This window comes from Capricornis sumatraensis, chromosome 10 (assembly GCF_032405125.1).
Source record: "Capricornis sumatraensis isolate serow.1 chromosome 10, serow.2, whole genome shotgun sequence".
NCBI classification, from domain to species: Eukaryota; Metazoa; Chordata; class Mammalia; order Artiodactyla; family Bovidae; genus Capricornis; species Capricornis sumatraensis.
In genome coordinates, this window is record NC_091078.1 from 43,648,361 (window position 1) to 43,665,000 (window position 16,640).

The 16,640-nt window shown below is 40.4% G+C and overlaps 1 protein-coding gene and 1 pseudogene across 1 annotated transcript in view; one reads left to right on the top strand and one right to left on the bottom strand.

The window, feature by feature from the left end:
• The first annotated feature begins 1,795 nt into the window (after positions 1 to 1,795).
• The window catches only part of NUP133 (nucleoporin 133), a 55,213-nt gene continuing 40,368 nt past the window's right edge, over positions 1,796 to 16,640 (top strand). The window contains exons 1-8 of the mRNA XM_068982375.1: positions 1,796 to 2,009; positions 3,976 to 4,094; positions 8,691 to 8,794; positions 9,916 to 10,023; positions 11,887 to 12,021; positions 12,637 to 12,807; positions 14,554 to 14,709; positions 14,993 to 15,063. Coding sequence (XP_068838476.1) covers positions 1,828 to 2,009; positions 3,976 to 4,094; positions 8,691 to 8,794; positions 9,916 to 10,023; positions 11,887 to 12,021; positions 12,637 to 12,807; positions 14,554 to 14,709; positions 14,993 to 15,063 — 1,046 coding nt within the window. The 5' untranslated portion in view covers positions 1,796 to 1,827. The remainder of the gene's footprint in view (positions 2,010 to 3,975; positions 4,095 to 8,690; positions 8,795 to 9,915; positions 10,024 to 11,886; positions 12,022 to 12,636; positions 12,808 to 14,553; positions 14,710 to 14,992; positions 15,064 to 16,640) is intronic.
• On the bottom strand, positions 5,305 to 6,130 carry LOC138086925 (sodium/potassium-transporting ATPase subunit beta-3-like; annotated as a pseudogene).

Genomic DNA, 16,640 nt, shown 5'->3' on the forward strand with positions numbered 1-16,640 from the left:
TTGAGAGTGCTATCTGTTTCCTTTAGGATCCTGTTTGATAGTCTACAAGGCCCTTCCCGGGCCCTCATTTCTCCAGATTCCTCCACTTTTAGTCACTTGTCATTGGTTGGTTTGTCTAAAGACCCTGGAATATACCAGGCTCTTTGCTGCTTCTGGTCCTTTGCCAGAGGATCCACTGCTTCAAATACTCTTCCTCTTTTTTAGCCTGGCTGAGGGCACGTCTCAGCAGAGATGTCCTTTTCTCCCAGAGGCCTTTGTAGATCTTCCTCCAAAGTCAGATACCCAGTCATTCTCTGTCAAACACCCTCCTCTTTTCTTTCATACACAGTTGTACACATATCAACTCGTGGTTTAGTAAATAAATTTGTGTTCATTTGTTCAGGACCTGTCTTTCTCAATGGCCTGTGATCTCCATGAGGGCAGGGCCCACGTCTGCTTTGTTTACAGTTATAAAACTTAGCATTTAGCATACAGGCTGGCACATGGAAGGCAGTCAATAAGAATGAATGAATAACTGTCTATTCATCATACTCCAACAGTCATACATCTGGACTCCATGTCAAGTCACATAGTATGGGACAATGCAAAAGCCTGGGCTTTTGTAATTATCGTTCAATATGCACCTCAGCTAGCTGGGGGTCAGTATCCTGTGTTTTCATAGCCTGAGTTTCCTCAGGGCTCACCAGCTCTCATGGTGGCGGCAACCACTGATGACTATGACATCCTTTGTTTACTTATATGGCAGGCAATATTCCACTTAGCAGCTGTAGTGTGGAAGGACAGTGTTGAAGACCATCCAGAGGTGAGAAGACCCAAAAGAAGGCAAAAGGATAAAAAAGAGGGAAGTGTGAGCACTTTAACCAGGGCAAAGGCCATGCAGATGTGGTTTCTACTAGAGATGCTCAGGAGTACAGTATCCCAGGTCCTACAGTGGAGGAAAGTGTGAAGGATGAATCTAGGATAGAGCTCTTTTTGCACTGGACAACTAACCAATTTTATCTAACGGGCCAGAGGTGGTAGTGAAACAGGAGTCCTAAAGAAAACCTGAATTCACCTTTTAATGAGTAGACTGTGAGGCATGCGCAGGACATCCAGGTGAAACCGGTCCACTAGGGCTGTCAGAAGCCTATGGTTTTTTATCAGGACCTGCTAGAGATACAGCCTTGTTATGTCACTAGCATGAAGGAGAAATGACAAATCTAGGGAATAACATCTATAACACTAAATGTGAAGCCAGTGTCAGCTTTACAGTTTTTCTCCCTTATTTTGGACAAGGGAATGAACTCTTTTCATTTCCCAAGAGGTTCAGGAAGGACCAGCGTGCCGGGGCTTTGCGTTTCAGCTACTAGAGGGGCAGCCCCGCCCTCCATACCAGAGAAGAGCCCGTGCTTTTCCAGTTTTACTTCCCTGGAAACTCTGGACTCTATCCCCTCCACTGTTCCGCTCCAGGGCTTCTCGCTCAGGTTTCCTCTCAACTTCGAGGGTCCGCAGCTTCCACCAAGTCCCACGGCTCGGCGGTCTCCTTTACATCATCGAAGCGCGCCCCATTCCGGTTTCTCCTGCTGGCCCGGCCAAGCCTCGATAGTCAGCGCTGCATCTCCATGTCACCACAGCGCACCCTACCTCTCAATTTTTCCTGAGGTCTCGACCACGCCCCGAGGCTCGCGCAGAGCTGGACGTCATCACAGCGCACCACACAGCCTGGCGCTGCTCTTTGACGTCTTAATCGCGCGCCCTCCCGCCCATCAGGTGTTCGAGCTCCGCGCGCGGGCTGCGCTTTAGCCCCACGGCTTGAACGTGCGCTGTTTGTTGCCTGTCCTTTCGGTCATGTTCCCGGCAGTCTCCTCTCCGCGGACCCCGGGGACGGGAACTCGAAGAGGCCCCCTGGGCGGAGTCGGGCCGGGCTCCACGCCCCGGGCGACCAGCAGGAAGGGTCTGACCCTGGCGTCTTCTGTCAGCTCCCCCGTGCTCTTCTCTCCGGCCGGCCGTCGGAGCTCCCTGAGCTCGCGGTGAGTGGTCATCCTGGGTTGGGTTTGGCGACTCACAGGCTCACGGGCCTCCAGAAGCCACGGAACCAGGGACGGCGAGGGACGCCAGAGTGTTGAAAAAATAGACATCCGTCACCCTTGCGTGTGATTTATTTCAGCCTCGCTTTGATTAATTCGTCAATTGAGTCTTTGCTTCACACACTTTGCATGGATTTACCTTTGTGTAGAGGTGGAGTAAGCTCCGGGAGTTGGTGATAGTCAGGGAAGCCTGGCGTGCTGCAGTACATGGGGTGGCAAAGAGTCGGGTACGACTGAGTGAGCAACTGAACTGAACTGAACTGAGAGGTGGAGAGGGCCTTGCCAGGTGGCTCAGTGGTAGAGAGTCGGCCTGACAAGCAGGAGACGCGAGTTCGATCCCTGAGTCAGGAAGATCCCCTGGAGAAGGAAATGACAACCCACTCCAGTTTTCTTGCCTGGAAAATTCCATGGACCGAGGAGCCTGGGGGCTACAGTCCATGGGGTTTCAGAGTCCAGCACGACTTAGCAACTAAACAACAACAGAGGTGTTGAATTAGAATCTGGTGATTAGAATCAGGTGGTTACCTGCCTTGTTCTTATTACCCCTGTGATCTGGTGTAGGTCACACATGATCTCTTCATCTGCGAAATGGCAGTAATGAACCTAATCTGAGCCTGCCAAAAGAGTCAAAATAAAATGCCACGATGCAGATGTAAAGTGATGGTGGCAATGAAGGGCTCAAACCCTGTAGAATCATATTTGCCTAACATACTAACTTCCTGTTAACATCTGCTGATTGGTAATTAAAGGGATTTTAGCTACAGAAGTTAACTCTGCAGCGAAATTAATACGGGAAAGACTTTCCATAAGCAACGAAATAAGAATAGTTGTTATGTTACCAAATAAAAGTGTGGCACACCAGTGCACATCACTTGTGAGACCATGCTCTGCATCTCCCCTTTCATAGTTAATCTAGAAGCACGTATGTTTCTTGAGTGGTTCCCTTTGAATTCGTCTATCAAAAATGAATTTGCCTCTGTAAGAAAATGGTAATATTGAGTCTTGAACTCATATTTAAAATTTATGTATAGAAAATTGCAATATTTTAAAGGAGAAATGATTTTTAAAGAATAATACCTTCTATTCCTTGACATTTGTAAAGTGGTCTTCAAATTGTTTTCTACTCCTTTTGACAAAAGTCAGTGAATAAAAGTCATACTTTGTTTTCATCTTTTTATTTTAATTTCTTCTTAACTTTTGGTGATCAACTCAAAGAAAAACCATTGTTATATTCAGTCAGAAATAATGCTGTCAACCACTCTGTATGTGAACTCATTTAATGATGAGATCCTATGATAAGAGAATAACTTTTATATTGATATATTTATACTTTTTCTGAATGTTAAGAAGGTGAGAAGGAAATATAATCTCTACTGCTGTATCTGTTATTGAAGAAGAGGTAATAGCAGATACTCATGACTCCACTTAATTTCTTTATTTTGGGGGTATATCTGGTAAAATCTTATATTTCTAGATTTGATGAGAGCTTAAAGATAATGTAACCCAATGTTTGTAAAACTTTTTTGACCATAGAATATAATAAACTGGACTCTATATTCTATTTTGTTTTTCAAAAATGTTGAATGAAACCCTCAAAATGAGCTATAATTTGAGAAATACTGATTTAGTCCAACCGTCTTATTTCACAATTAAGGAAGCAGAATTATAAAGAGTTTAATGCATCTAATTACTGAAGCATGAGAATTGAAGCCAGATTCTGTTAGGTTTTTTTTTTTTTTAATGAAAAATACATTTACACAGTATACATGAGCCAGAGTTTTTCACTATTAAGCTTCATCTTCGTTTATCAAAGATTTTCTCTTCATTGTGAAAATATATACATAACATTATAATGAATAATGGAAAAATTTTAAGTTATGAGTAAAATAATATGGTCTCATTTCTTTAGAGGAACACCTACGCGAATATTCCCACACCACTCCATAACTGAGTCTGTGAACTATGATGTGAAAACATTTGGATCTTCTCTCCCTGTTAAAGTCATTGAAGCCTTAACGTTGACTGAAGGTTGGTGTCATTTTCCATTTGTCTCTATTAGCAATTCAAATGAAGCCTAGGTCTGGCATGAAGATAGAAATCTGTGCTTTCTCTGGTCACCTGGTAAAGAGTGACGATGCAGAAGACCCCGGTTCGATTCTTGAGTTGGGAATATCTGCTGGTGAAGGGATAGGCTACCCACTCCAGTATTCTTGGGCTTCCCTTGTGGCTTTGCTGGTAAAGAATCTGCCTGCAATGCAGAAAACATGGGTTCAATCCCTGGGTTGGAAAGATTCCCTGGAGAAATGAACGGCTACCCTCTCCAGTATTCTGGCCTGGAGAATTCCATGCACTGTATAGTCTATAGAGTCACAAAGATTGAGACATGACTGAGCAACTTTCACTTTACTTCACTGGTGTACCTTCACTTCCTTAGGGAGAAATAGTTGACTTATTTGGTTTTTAATTGTGTTTGAGAAATATAACAAATTTGGGAAGCAGAATGAGCTAGTTTTAGCACAATCAAAATAAGTATTTATGGTTGTACATACTGTGTATGCAAAACTCAGTCCAATTTCAAAAGTTGTTTGAGTATATGAACTTTAGCTTTCTAAAAATATCCAAAAACTACTACCCTACTGCCTCACATTATTGGGTTTAATAATGCAATAGAATGAAGTCTTACCTCCATTTTGGATCTGTGTAGTACCCCAGAAGCTGTATGCATAATTTTTTTTTTTACCTTTCATGCTCACTTTTATTTTCCTTTTTCCTTCTCACCTAAGAACTTTTCCACCCACCAATTTTCTTATAAAGTCATTTGATGTTGGTCAGGTACCATTTTATCCCCTAAAATTTTGGTGGCATCAAAATATGACAGTTAACCAGTGTTAAATCTATAAAATATTTATATAGCACAGAACTTGAAGCATTAGACACTGGGCAATTAAACCACATAAACATTGGACAAGACCCTTGTCCTACATGTTCAGAATCAGGTGTTCATAGCCCCTATCTGGTGGTTGTACATGATTCAAAAGGCAGCATAGGCAACAGCCAAGTTACTTTGAAGGACATGGAATACTATGATCCAGAAGAACATTATGTTGTTACTCCAGTGTCATGTACCACTCCACCTTTCTCCAAAGGTGGTCTCGATAATTCTGAAATGGCAGGTCTGGCTGATATAGGATAAAGACGACAACACAACATTTACCCTGTGGAGATATCTTCACTCCTACTATGCGTGTATGGTGATCTTGAATGCACCTCGTCTTGAAATCTTGTCATGATAATTCTGGGTTTTTAGGTTGGGTGATCCATCAATCTTGCATTCAACTGTTAACTTCTTTTATGTCATCCTTATTACCAAAGATGAACTAGAGGTAGCTCACCTAGTGGCTGTAGATAGCTCCCATGCAGTTTTTTCCTGTAACATGAAAAATATTTTAAATCTATCTTTCCACTGGGAAGATAAGTTGATAGAACTGCTGAGCTTTCATTCTTTGCAATACATTCTATCCTTTAATCCAGTCATTCTATCAATTTTCACAAGAATACAAAGGTTTCCTGTGTTGTAGCCAAGCTTGGCATCGTCCACACCACTGCATGCTTCAAGGAAGGCAAGAGGAAACTGACATGCAGTATAATCTGGACCTTTCTGCTCAGAAGAGTTTCCATTGTTACATTCTGTGAGATTCTGTTCTTCTAAGCCATATGGCTTTAGAAATTTCTTAAGCTCATCAGTGTACCTTTTATAGGACTCTGGATTAGACATGCCAAATGAAAAATCCAATACCATCACTAGTTTTGGAAAAACCATTTAAGTCCTGAACTTAGAATCTGGTCATGATATTTTGGAATCTCTTGTTCAGAGTCTGAAGTATAGCCCACATTGTGAATGAAAAGAGTGCAGCCAGGAACCCATAAAAGAGTAGGTGGAAGAGCAAGATCAAACCCCAGCTCTTAGCAGTGCACCGCAGGAGCTCTCTGGTGGTCACCTTTTAAGTGAAGAGCTTCCACTTGGCCAGGCTCTGTTTGAAGGACTTTTTGTCTGTCTTTGTCATGGTGTGTGCTGACCGCATGGGGAGTGGTGGCACGGTGGTACAGGAGGCGAGAAGGGCGGAGGCTTGTCCTGGTTTGAGCAGCAGCAGAAGGCAATATGTGCAAGGGACCCTCCTTGCTATGGTGAGCACTCAAGCCGACTGTTCTGCACCATGCCAGGCTGGGCTGCCACTCGGGCCAAATTTATGTTATCAGTTTTGTGCACCATTAGAAGATTCTCTTGGCAGAAAATTATTATTTTTATTTATTATTATTATTTTATTTATTATTTATTTATTTATTATTATTTTTATTTATTTTTAAATATTTGTTTATTTTTGGCTGTGCTGGGTCTTCATTGCTGCTCCCAGGCTTTCTTTAGCAGCGAGCAGAGGCAACTCTCTAGCTGAAGTGCATGGGCTTCTCATTGCAGTGTCCTCTCTCATTGCAGAGCACAAGCTCTAGGGCATGCCAGCTTCAGTAGTTGTGGGGTATGGGCTCCAGAGTGCAGCCAAAGAGGTGACCTGTGGGCTCAGTCACCCTGCAGCATGTGGGATCTTCCAGAACCAGGGGCGGGACCTGTGTCCTTTGCATTGCAAGGCAGATTCTTAACCATTGGACCACCAGAGATGCCCCACTGGTAGAGAATTAGAGTGGAACAACACGAGCTTCAGAAAGAGGCCATTAAGGCTGAGAAGTTGGGGTGACTCTAAGAGCAAAGTTCAGAGCATCCTTTGATTTCTTGGAACAGTGTTTTTCAAACTGCAGGTAGTGACTGAAATCACTTTAGTGGCTCATGACCAGCATTTTTAAAAAAATGAAGTAAAGTAGATTGCAGAATGTCAGAGTGCATCTCATTTTGTTTTACTTAAATTGTGTATGACTACATCATGCTGTGAAATGTATTTCATACTGTGAATGACAGTCAAAACAGTTTAAAGTACTCCATTCCATAAAAGGGAACATTTCTCATCAACTTGAACTAGCACATCTTACCAATAAGTCCATGGGAGCTTCAGGTACAATTATTTTCAGACAACTAAACTTCTACTAACCTCTGTCATGCATTGTTCCTGGTTTAAATATATATATTTTCTTTTCCCTTCTAAAAATTTCAGCTTAAATTGCATTTAAGCCTTTGACACACTCCTGGTTCATGCCATCAGATCATGTTAATAACAAATAGTACACAGGCTCAGAGGAGAGAGTTTCTAGAAATCAGGATGTGAAAACTGAAGACTATGTAAACTTGAGAAGATCTCATCCTCACATGGAAATTTCCAAGCCCTAGTCAGTTGGTGTACTGAGTCAGGGTTCTCAAGTGTTCACCAGTGGAGGATTTGGAGCTGCCATGGTGCTTTTAGGGAAAGAAAATACCAATCAGGTATCCCATTCAGCAAACAGCCCACACTCAACCTAAGTATGATTTGATATTTATATTTTAGCTTATACCTTATTGGTGCATCCCAGTTCAGCAAAAAGCCCACACTCAACCTAGGTATGATTTGATATTTATGTTTTAGCTTGTACCTTATTGGTGCCTTTTATTTTGCCCCTCTACCCTGTCTTCAGATGAAGAGCAAAGCTCACATTGATTAAATTTCTAGGACTGTTAATGCGTTTACACAGGTTTAGCACCAGAACTTACAGCAGCAATAGAGAAGTCTTCCCTTAGCCACAGGCATAAGTTCCAAGACCCCCAGGGGTTGCCTGAAACAGAATGGCACTGAACCCTGTATATACTGTGTTTTCCTATACATACATGCCTATGATGAAGTTTAATTTATCAGTTAGGCACAGTAGGAGAGTATCCAAATTGCCGCATCACTTCTCTGTGCTTTGTGGCCACGTTTTAGTAAAACAAAGTTACTTGAACACAAGGACTGCAACACCAAGATGGTGACTCTGATAACAGACTACTCCTAAGTGGCTAATGGATGAGTGGTGGGTACAGCGTCCATCCACTGGACAAAGGAGTGATTCACGACCCCATCAGGACAGTGGGACACTGCAAGATTTCGTCACAAACTTAGAAGTGTTATTTCTAGAATTTTCCATTTAATATCTCAGGCCCCATTTGACTACAAATAACTGAAACAACAGGTGAAACTGAGGAAACCTAACCCCTTTAGGTTAGCATATAACAATCTCATACATTCAAAGAGCTCTTATTTGAAAATCTTGTTCTTTTGCAGGAACATGATTTTTCCTTGAAATGTTTTATGTATTTAATGAGGGGGTTTATTATTTGTGTTGCTTTATCAAAAGAAAATTATGAATTTTGCTAAATATTATAAAAAGTGAGATAAATTTATAACAAAAAAGAAATATTAAACCTAAGACCAGAACATAGTTTTTACCTTTCAATATATTTATAACAGTGGTTGTCAAACCACTCATACTTTGGATATTAATAACTCTTGAATTATTCAAGAGTATTTTTTGTTGTGAGTTAATCTTGTGTGTGTGGTGGTTACTCTTTTGAGTGAAGAGTATGGCAGTAAGGAAGATTTTGGTATGAGAAATTTTTGCAGTTTTAATTTATACTGTAAGATTAATTATGTACTTTGTTTTTTTCTTCAGTTGATGATCAGCTGACTGTTCACATAGATGAAGGTGGATGGGCTTGTCTGGTCTGCAAAGAGAAACTCATTATTTGGAAGATTGCTCTGTCACCTATCACTAAGGTAATGATTCTTTAAAGAGCTGGAGGGAGAGAGAGGAGAAAATTCCTAATTGGCTCTGAATTTTTACCCTAACTTTTTAGAGTTGTTGGAAATCTGTAATTTGAATCGACTCAAGCATTACAGATTTGGATTTTTATAGTAATATGAAATACCAAGCATGCATACACATTTGTGTAATGGGAAAAAAGTTTCTCTCCTTATCATGATTTTAAACAAGATATATTTTATTTACATTTAATAAAGTTAAAGACATTGACATTTTTAATGAGTGTCATGCTAGTCACTCTGTGCAGTGAGGTCTAAGACTAAATGCCATCCACAGAAACTAATGAACTGAGTTTCTAAGAGGACAGGAGCGTGTTGCACTGAGTCTACTGAATCACGTGTAAGAAATAGGAAAAAATTGTACCAGTTTTTATAATGCTATTTAACTCTTCATTGTCTCCTTTTCACACGGGGGCTCTCATTTGTATGTTCACTGCTGGACTCTCAGCAGCCTCTTTCTGTCCACTCCAGATCAGGCATACTCTCTTGCAGTACTCATGCTCACGGGGCCTTTGTTCCACTGGGACTCAGGCTCCAACTTACCTAAACTCTTTGTGTCTACTGGTCTCTGTACACCTGCTGTCTAGAAAACCATGTTTGTAGTTAGGAGCATAGGTGAGGGAGAGGTCCTGCAGTGGCATCCTGAGTTAGAGGAAGCCTGATATTGGCTGAATCTCAGAAATATTTTCTAGGCAACTTTGAATACTTACTCTAGTCATGCCAATTTTAAATGTCAACTCAACAAATCAAGATTAGACTGGGAAAATTCCATAGGAAGTCTACACGGTTCTTTCAACAGTGGACTTTTTTTTGGTCTGGGAAGAGATTGGAGTAGTTTCTGTTAAGGGTCTGGTCTAGCTATTAAGTTTTCTTGACTCTGTATCTCTTAAAATATTTTGTTTTAAAATTAGTGAAAATGACGATGGAAGCTTGATCAAAAAGATGGAAGAAGTATTTCTAGAATAGTATTTCTAGCAGTGAATTAGAATCTAAAGTATGCAGAGAAAGTGAAGTCAGGTGCATGTTCAAAAATTGGATTTGAAATGAAAAATTTTTTGTTTGGATTTGTTTTATAGTTATCTATTTGCAAAGAGCTTCAGCTGCCACCTAGTGATTTCCACTGGAGTGCCAACTTGGTGGCTCTCTCTTATTCTGCTGCCTCAGGCGAAGCACATTCTACTCAGGTGGGTGACTTAAATGCTTACTGAAGTAGATTTTTTTTAAGATAAGGGAGTTCTGAAGTTGGGGGAATCACCCAGTTGGGTTTTGGAACATAGCTGTAAAGCCGCAGAAATCAAGACAGAATGGTCATGGCAGAGGTAGACACACGGGGCAATGGACCAGAACAGTGTACACATACGACCCACACAGAGATGGTGCACTGATCTTTGACAGGGGTGCAGAAGAAATTCAGTGAAGCGAGGATGGTCTTCTCAATAAATGGTGTTGGAATCATTGACCATCTTTAGGAAGAAAAAAAAAATTCCTCCTAAACCTCATGTAAAGATGAACCCCAAATGGATCATAAGTCTAAATGTAAATTGTAAAACTAAAAACTTTTAGAAGAAAACAGGAAAAAAATCATCATGACATGGGGTTAGTTGAAGAGTTCTTAGAAATCACCAAAAATGTGACTCAGAAGAAAAATCGATAAATTGGACTTAATCAAAATTTGAAACTTGGCTTTGCCAAGTCTCAGTTGCCCTGAGAAGAAAATGAAGAGAGAGCTACAGATTGGTAGGAAATACTATAAATCAAATGTCCAATAAAGGACTTGTACCCAGAACATAAAATGAACTCAACTTAGTAAGAAAACAAACAACCCAGTTTAAAAAGTAAGGCATAAGACTTGAACACTTTACCAAAGAGAATATAAGGATGTCAAATAAGCAGTGAAGAGACATTCACATCGTTAGCCATTAGGGGAATGCAAATAAAACAAGTGAGATACCAGTTCACTCTTACCACAATGGCTGCAGTTAAAAGCACTGACACTGCCAACGGCTGGTAAGGATGTGGAGCAACTGGAACCTCATACGTTGCTGATAGGCATGCAGAATGGTGCAGCCACTGATTTTCACTTTCTCAGAAAGTTAAAGTGCCCTTGCCATATGACCCAACAGTTCCATTCCTGGCTGTTTATTTTAGAGAAATTAAAGCTTATGTTCACACACACACAAAACAATACACTAATGTCATAGCACCTTTATTTCTGATAGCCAAAGGTGAAAATAATCTGAATATCCTTTAGCAAGTGAATGGATAAATAAACTGATTCTTTCATAGGATGAGATACTGCTCAGCAGTAAAAAAGACATGAGCTGTTGATCCATGAAACAGCATCGGTGAATCTCAGAGGCATTGTGCTAACTGAGATAAACCATTGTCAAAAGGTTCTGTTCTATATGATTTCGTTTGTTTGGCGTTCTCAGAAAGACAGAACTACAGTGATGGAAATGGGGATTGCCAGGGGTGAGGGAAGGGGAGGGTGTGACCAAAGGGAAAGTGTTATGGAGCTTTGGTGCTGATGGACTCTCCTATATCCTGTTTGTGGTGGGACTTACAGGAGTCTAAAAGTAAAAGTTTTAGTCACTTAGTCATGTCTGACTCTCTGTGACCCCATGGACTGTAGCCACCGGGCTCCTCTGTCCGTGGAATTCTCCAAGCAAGAATGCTGCAGTGGGTTGCCATTCCCTTCTCCAGGGGATCTTCCCAACCCAGGGATTGAACTTGGGTCTCCCACATTGCAGCAGATCCTTTACCATCTGACCCACCATGCGTTTTAAAATTCATAGGACTGTAAAAAGCGAAACATTTTGTACGATCTGAAGAGAAGCCAGAGTATAAAGATTCATAGAATTATAAAACAGGAGGAGAAAATGTCAGTTTTACTGTATGATAACTCTTTAAATATGGAAAAAAAGAATTTTTCCCCTGATTTCTGTTCATGAGTAATGCATTGCCCTGGTTTCTTTATGTCAGTGTCGTCAGACTACCGCTCTGGGCTCCTTTTCTTGTGTTTGCTGAGTGTTACGATCTTGTTTCAGGCTGTTACTGTCATGGTTGCCACCAGAGAAGGATCCATCCGCTATTGGCCAAGCCTTGCGAGTGAAGATACCTACACAGAGACGTTCGTAGATCTGGGAGGTGATAAGACCTACAGTTTCCTAACAGCAGTACAGGTATATGATGGATATTCTTTTATATTTATTGGGAAACTGTCATTTGGCTTGGAATTCAGGTTTGGCTGACTAAAAATTTGTGGTTTTGAGCAGATCATACAGGTAGGGGTGGGAGAAGATGAAAAAAGAGGCAAGGAAAGAACGTAAGGATCTAGGATTTGAGCACTTAGACCCAGTGAAGCCCTTCTCGTGGGACTCTGACCTGTCAGTGGAGCATAGTAGCCAGTGGTATTCGTTTCTGTCAGAAACATCTTTAGAGAGTGACTCAGAAACTCTTAGAGGAAGACTTGTTTGCTAATACATATTCTGCTGGTTTACCAAAGAAATAAAATCTGATTCTTGATTTGTTGAACCTATGTAATGTGAACCTATAACTTAAAAATCAGAATTTAAAAAAAGTAATTAAAAAAATGGCTCTGAAGTTTTTCTGTGTAGTATTAAGTGAATGGATTCATAAATAAATTATTTTTTTAAAATAGCACTGTTCTTTTTTTATTCTTTAGATTTATGTTGAGGTACAGAAAATTTCCCTCGAAGCATATCAAAGTGATTTGTGTTCATTTTCTTTTCTTAGTCTTAAATACTTAACTGAACTAATTTCACATTTGTTCACAGGGAGGAAGTTTTATTTTATCCTCATCGGGGGGCCAACTAATCCGCCTGATACCTGAAAGTATAGGAAAAATCCATCAGCATGTCCTGCCTCAAGGACAAGGCGTGCTCTCAGGAATTGGTCGGAAGGTTTCTTCTCTTTTGGGAATTTTATCTCCTAGTAGTGATCTCATTGTAAGTTGGTAAAATAACTTTGTTTTACTAGCTTGTTTCTTAATGAAATCAGTAAGTTGGCAGTCTCCTATGAAGTTAGTGTTGCCACTGTATGAACAGTGGTGTATGTGAGATGAAAACTTTGATCTTTCAGTGAAGCATTTTTATTATGATGATTAGATGAGTTCACACTAACTCTCTTGCATCCTCTGTAACATTAATTATTCTTAAGTTTTATAGATTATCTGATAAGTTCATTTTTTGAATTAAAACTATGATGTAAAGTTATAAATGTGTTTAAGGATTAGTTTTGTTTTCTAGACGTAACCAAAAGTGTGCTTTCCACCCCTGAGCCTCCAGCTGTCTGTATGGATGATGTCTGCTGGGCTGTGCCTCAGACTCTGGAGTAGTGAGTGAAGATGCTGGGAACTAACATCTTCAACTAACTGCACTAACAGAGCAGTGGGGCATCTGCTCTGCCAGGAGCCCTGTGTGTGTTAACAGAGCAGTGGGGGCATCTGCTCTGCCAGAAGCCCTGTGTGTGTTATCTCCTGTAATTATTGTGATCTGTAATATATAGAGCTTCATGTCCCATTTGTGTTAAATAAATGAGGAAATGGCCTCAGTGAGGCTACCAAAATTGCCCAAAGTTCAAAACTGCTCAGTGACAGATGCGTGCCCACATGTGTGTGAACTAAGAGCACATTCCCCCGCCCCCGACTTTTTTTAAACATTTTATTTTATAGGAGTATAGCTGAGTAACAATGCTGTGGCAGTTTCAGGTGGACAGTAAAGGAACTCAGCCATACATACACATGTAGCCATTCTCCCCCAGACTCCCCCTGCACCCAGGCTGCCACATAACACTGAGCAGAGTTCCCTGTGCCATGCAGCAGGTCCCTTTGCATTAGCCCTGTTAAATACTGCAGTACCACATCCTTTATTAAATGGTGCTTTTCCCTCTGATTTCAGGTTGCTGTCATTATCTGCTTCCTTAAATGGTCTTTGAACCTAAGCTTTAACATGTCTAGAAAAAAATTGCTCATATTCTCTTCTCTCCTATTGACTTACAAAACTCATTTTTCTTTTGACCTATTTCTAATGGCACTGTCACCTTTTTCAGAGACCCAGGTATAAAATCCTGGTTGTGTGTGTATGTGTGTCTCCCTCTCTTTATGGGGCAGAATATTTACCAGCTTCTCTAGATTTGAGTCATAGTGACAGGAAAAGTGGAGACAAATAGGGTTTTAGTTCAGCAGTCATATATACGCAGTTTTTAAGTTGGGTTAGATGTGTTCTTCAGAAGCAAGGAAGATGAAGTGATATAAACGTGTGGAACTACACACACCCCTCCAGATTCCTTCTGCTGTAACACATCTCTTGTGCTCACAAGCTATGGATATTATCTCCTTAGCTTACTTGGTTTACAAACTGACATTGAAGACTGTGCTGTGTGTGAACTTTAGTTTTGCTTCTTTCCTAGCAGTAATCCACATTCTAGTTTAGCAGGACTGTGTTTTGTTCTTTAAAGAGCCTCTGACTTTCCTGCCTCCCTACTCTGCTCTTCCTGGGCCTTCTGCCTGTGAAAATCCTCCTTACTCTCAAGGTCTATTTCAGGATCACTTCTTCCCTTGAATCCTAAATGAAGAATTCTGCTAGGATTACTAATCAAATAGCTATAAAATATATGATTTTTTAATTTCAGGAAAATCATCATTGACACTAGAATTTAATAATCTATAAACTTTTTTTCTCCTCTCCATACAGCTTTCAAGCATCCTCTGGGATAGAGAGCGAGCGAGCTTTTATAGCCTGACAAGTTCAAACATCAGTAAATGGGAATTAGATGATTCTTCAGAAAAACAAGCACATAGTTGGGATATAAATAGAGTCCTGAAGGAAAACATTATTGATGCTATCTGGGTAAGGAGCAGTAACATTCATCTCTGTCATTTTTATTTATATAAAATTGCTAGTTCCTTTAGTTGTATTTAGTAGAACACATTTCAGTCATCAGGTAAGCAGAGTATTCAATCTTTAGAAGTATTGGGACTCTGGTTTACTTAATTTTTTAAATGCATACATTATTCATTCAATAAGTTTGACTTACTGTGGATGAGGCAGTTTAGTAGGTGCTGGGGATATAAAGGTGAAAAGAAATGATTTCTATACTGAAGGAGCTTACATTGTTGATATTTTCATGTAGGGATCTGAAAGTAACTATGAAGCTATTAAAGAAGGGGTCAACATTCGGTATTTGGATTTGAAGCAAAACTGGTAAGCAATTCATTTGTCATGCAGAACATAGGTAGTTGTTTGGAAAAACAGATTGGTGTTTGTTATAGAATAATAAGCACCCTTGCTGTCTGTTCTTCTGATGTGTCTAACCCTAATCTTATATTATTCCGCCTTATTGAATCGCTTTGTTCTGTCTGGCAGTGCTAATTCGTTTCAGAAGTGTCGGCAGTTTTCGGCCTTCCACTGAGTGTCCCATTAGCTGTCTGCCCTTCTTAGGGATCATCTGTTCTGCTCGAATAGCTGGAGCTTCTGAGAGCTGTCTGCCCCGCTGCTGGTTGTGTTCCATGCTGTCGTCTTTGCTGACTCAGTGGAGATTCTGGGGGCTCTTCTCCAGTCCTTTTTTTGTTGCTGAAGGAGCTTTAGCCTGAGTTTGTGGCTGTATTGAATAAAGGAAGGATGGATGAGGTTTTGTCCTGGCGGTACAAGTCAGAACTCAGTCATGGTTTATAACTGAGTCACTCAGAGTGAATTTCCTCTGAGAACCAATGCTCTTGATGGTTCTTAAGATCTCAAGTTAGTCTGATAAAGCTACTTAATCCCATGTTGTTGTTTAGCTTTAATATTATGGTCATATAGAACTGAAAAGCCATTTACAATAGAGCTTCTGTGATATAGTTTATAATGAGTGCAAACATATGATTTGTAATTCTTTAAAACACAGCTTACTGGAAGTTAGGATAATTTTTATGTGTTTTAGAGTAATTTAGTAGAACAAATTCTGCTTGTTTCTTGGCTTACAGTTCTGCTGTTTAATTTTTCTCTCATGGGCTGTTGAGACTTGTCAGGATCCTTCTTTCTAATTTCTGAAAAACTTATGTGTAAACTATCAAAGAAGTAAAAATAATGTATATGCTTAATTTCCAAAAACATTTTAATTAAATACAGTTTATCTTGTTTTAATTTATCTTTATTGGACCTCCATCATAAGTTTAGAACTGGTGCCAGGATGCAACCAACTGTGGGGAAGAGGATGTGAACATTTTTTCACATGTAATTTTCAGAATGGAAACATAGGTTGAGCACAGAGAAGTATGCTTAGGACTTGCTGTGCTGAGGCAGACACAGAATGCTGTCGTGCCGGCGTGACTTGATTCTTGTGGGGCCTGTGAGATGCAGTTCTCATTCTCCTTCTTGGCCCCCTCCCACCATTGCTCCAAGAGATCCAGTCGTCACCCTCTGTATCCTCAGTTCCACTGATGCTTGTAGACTGTTCACGTCTGAGTAGGTGTCTTCTGTGTAAGAAGCATGTGTCTCCCTGATGCTTGTTGCTCTTCCTTGATCAGTTGTTGAAGTTTTTACTGATTTGCAAATTAATTATCTTTCTATCATCTTTACTACCCAAAATAGCTTCATGTTATTTTAATCATGAAGATTTTTTTTTTTGGTAAAGATGTGAAATGAAGCTGATCTAAGCACCACTTCCTGAGGAATTCTTTATTAGCCGTGTCTCTGGGCCTCATTGGCACCTCTCACCACACGGCAGTCCAGTCTGCGGAGTAACTTCAGTTGACTCACCACAGCATGGCCATCTTTACCTCCCTGCCTAGTGCAGAGGA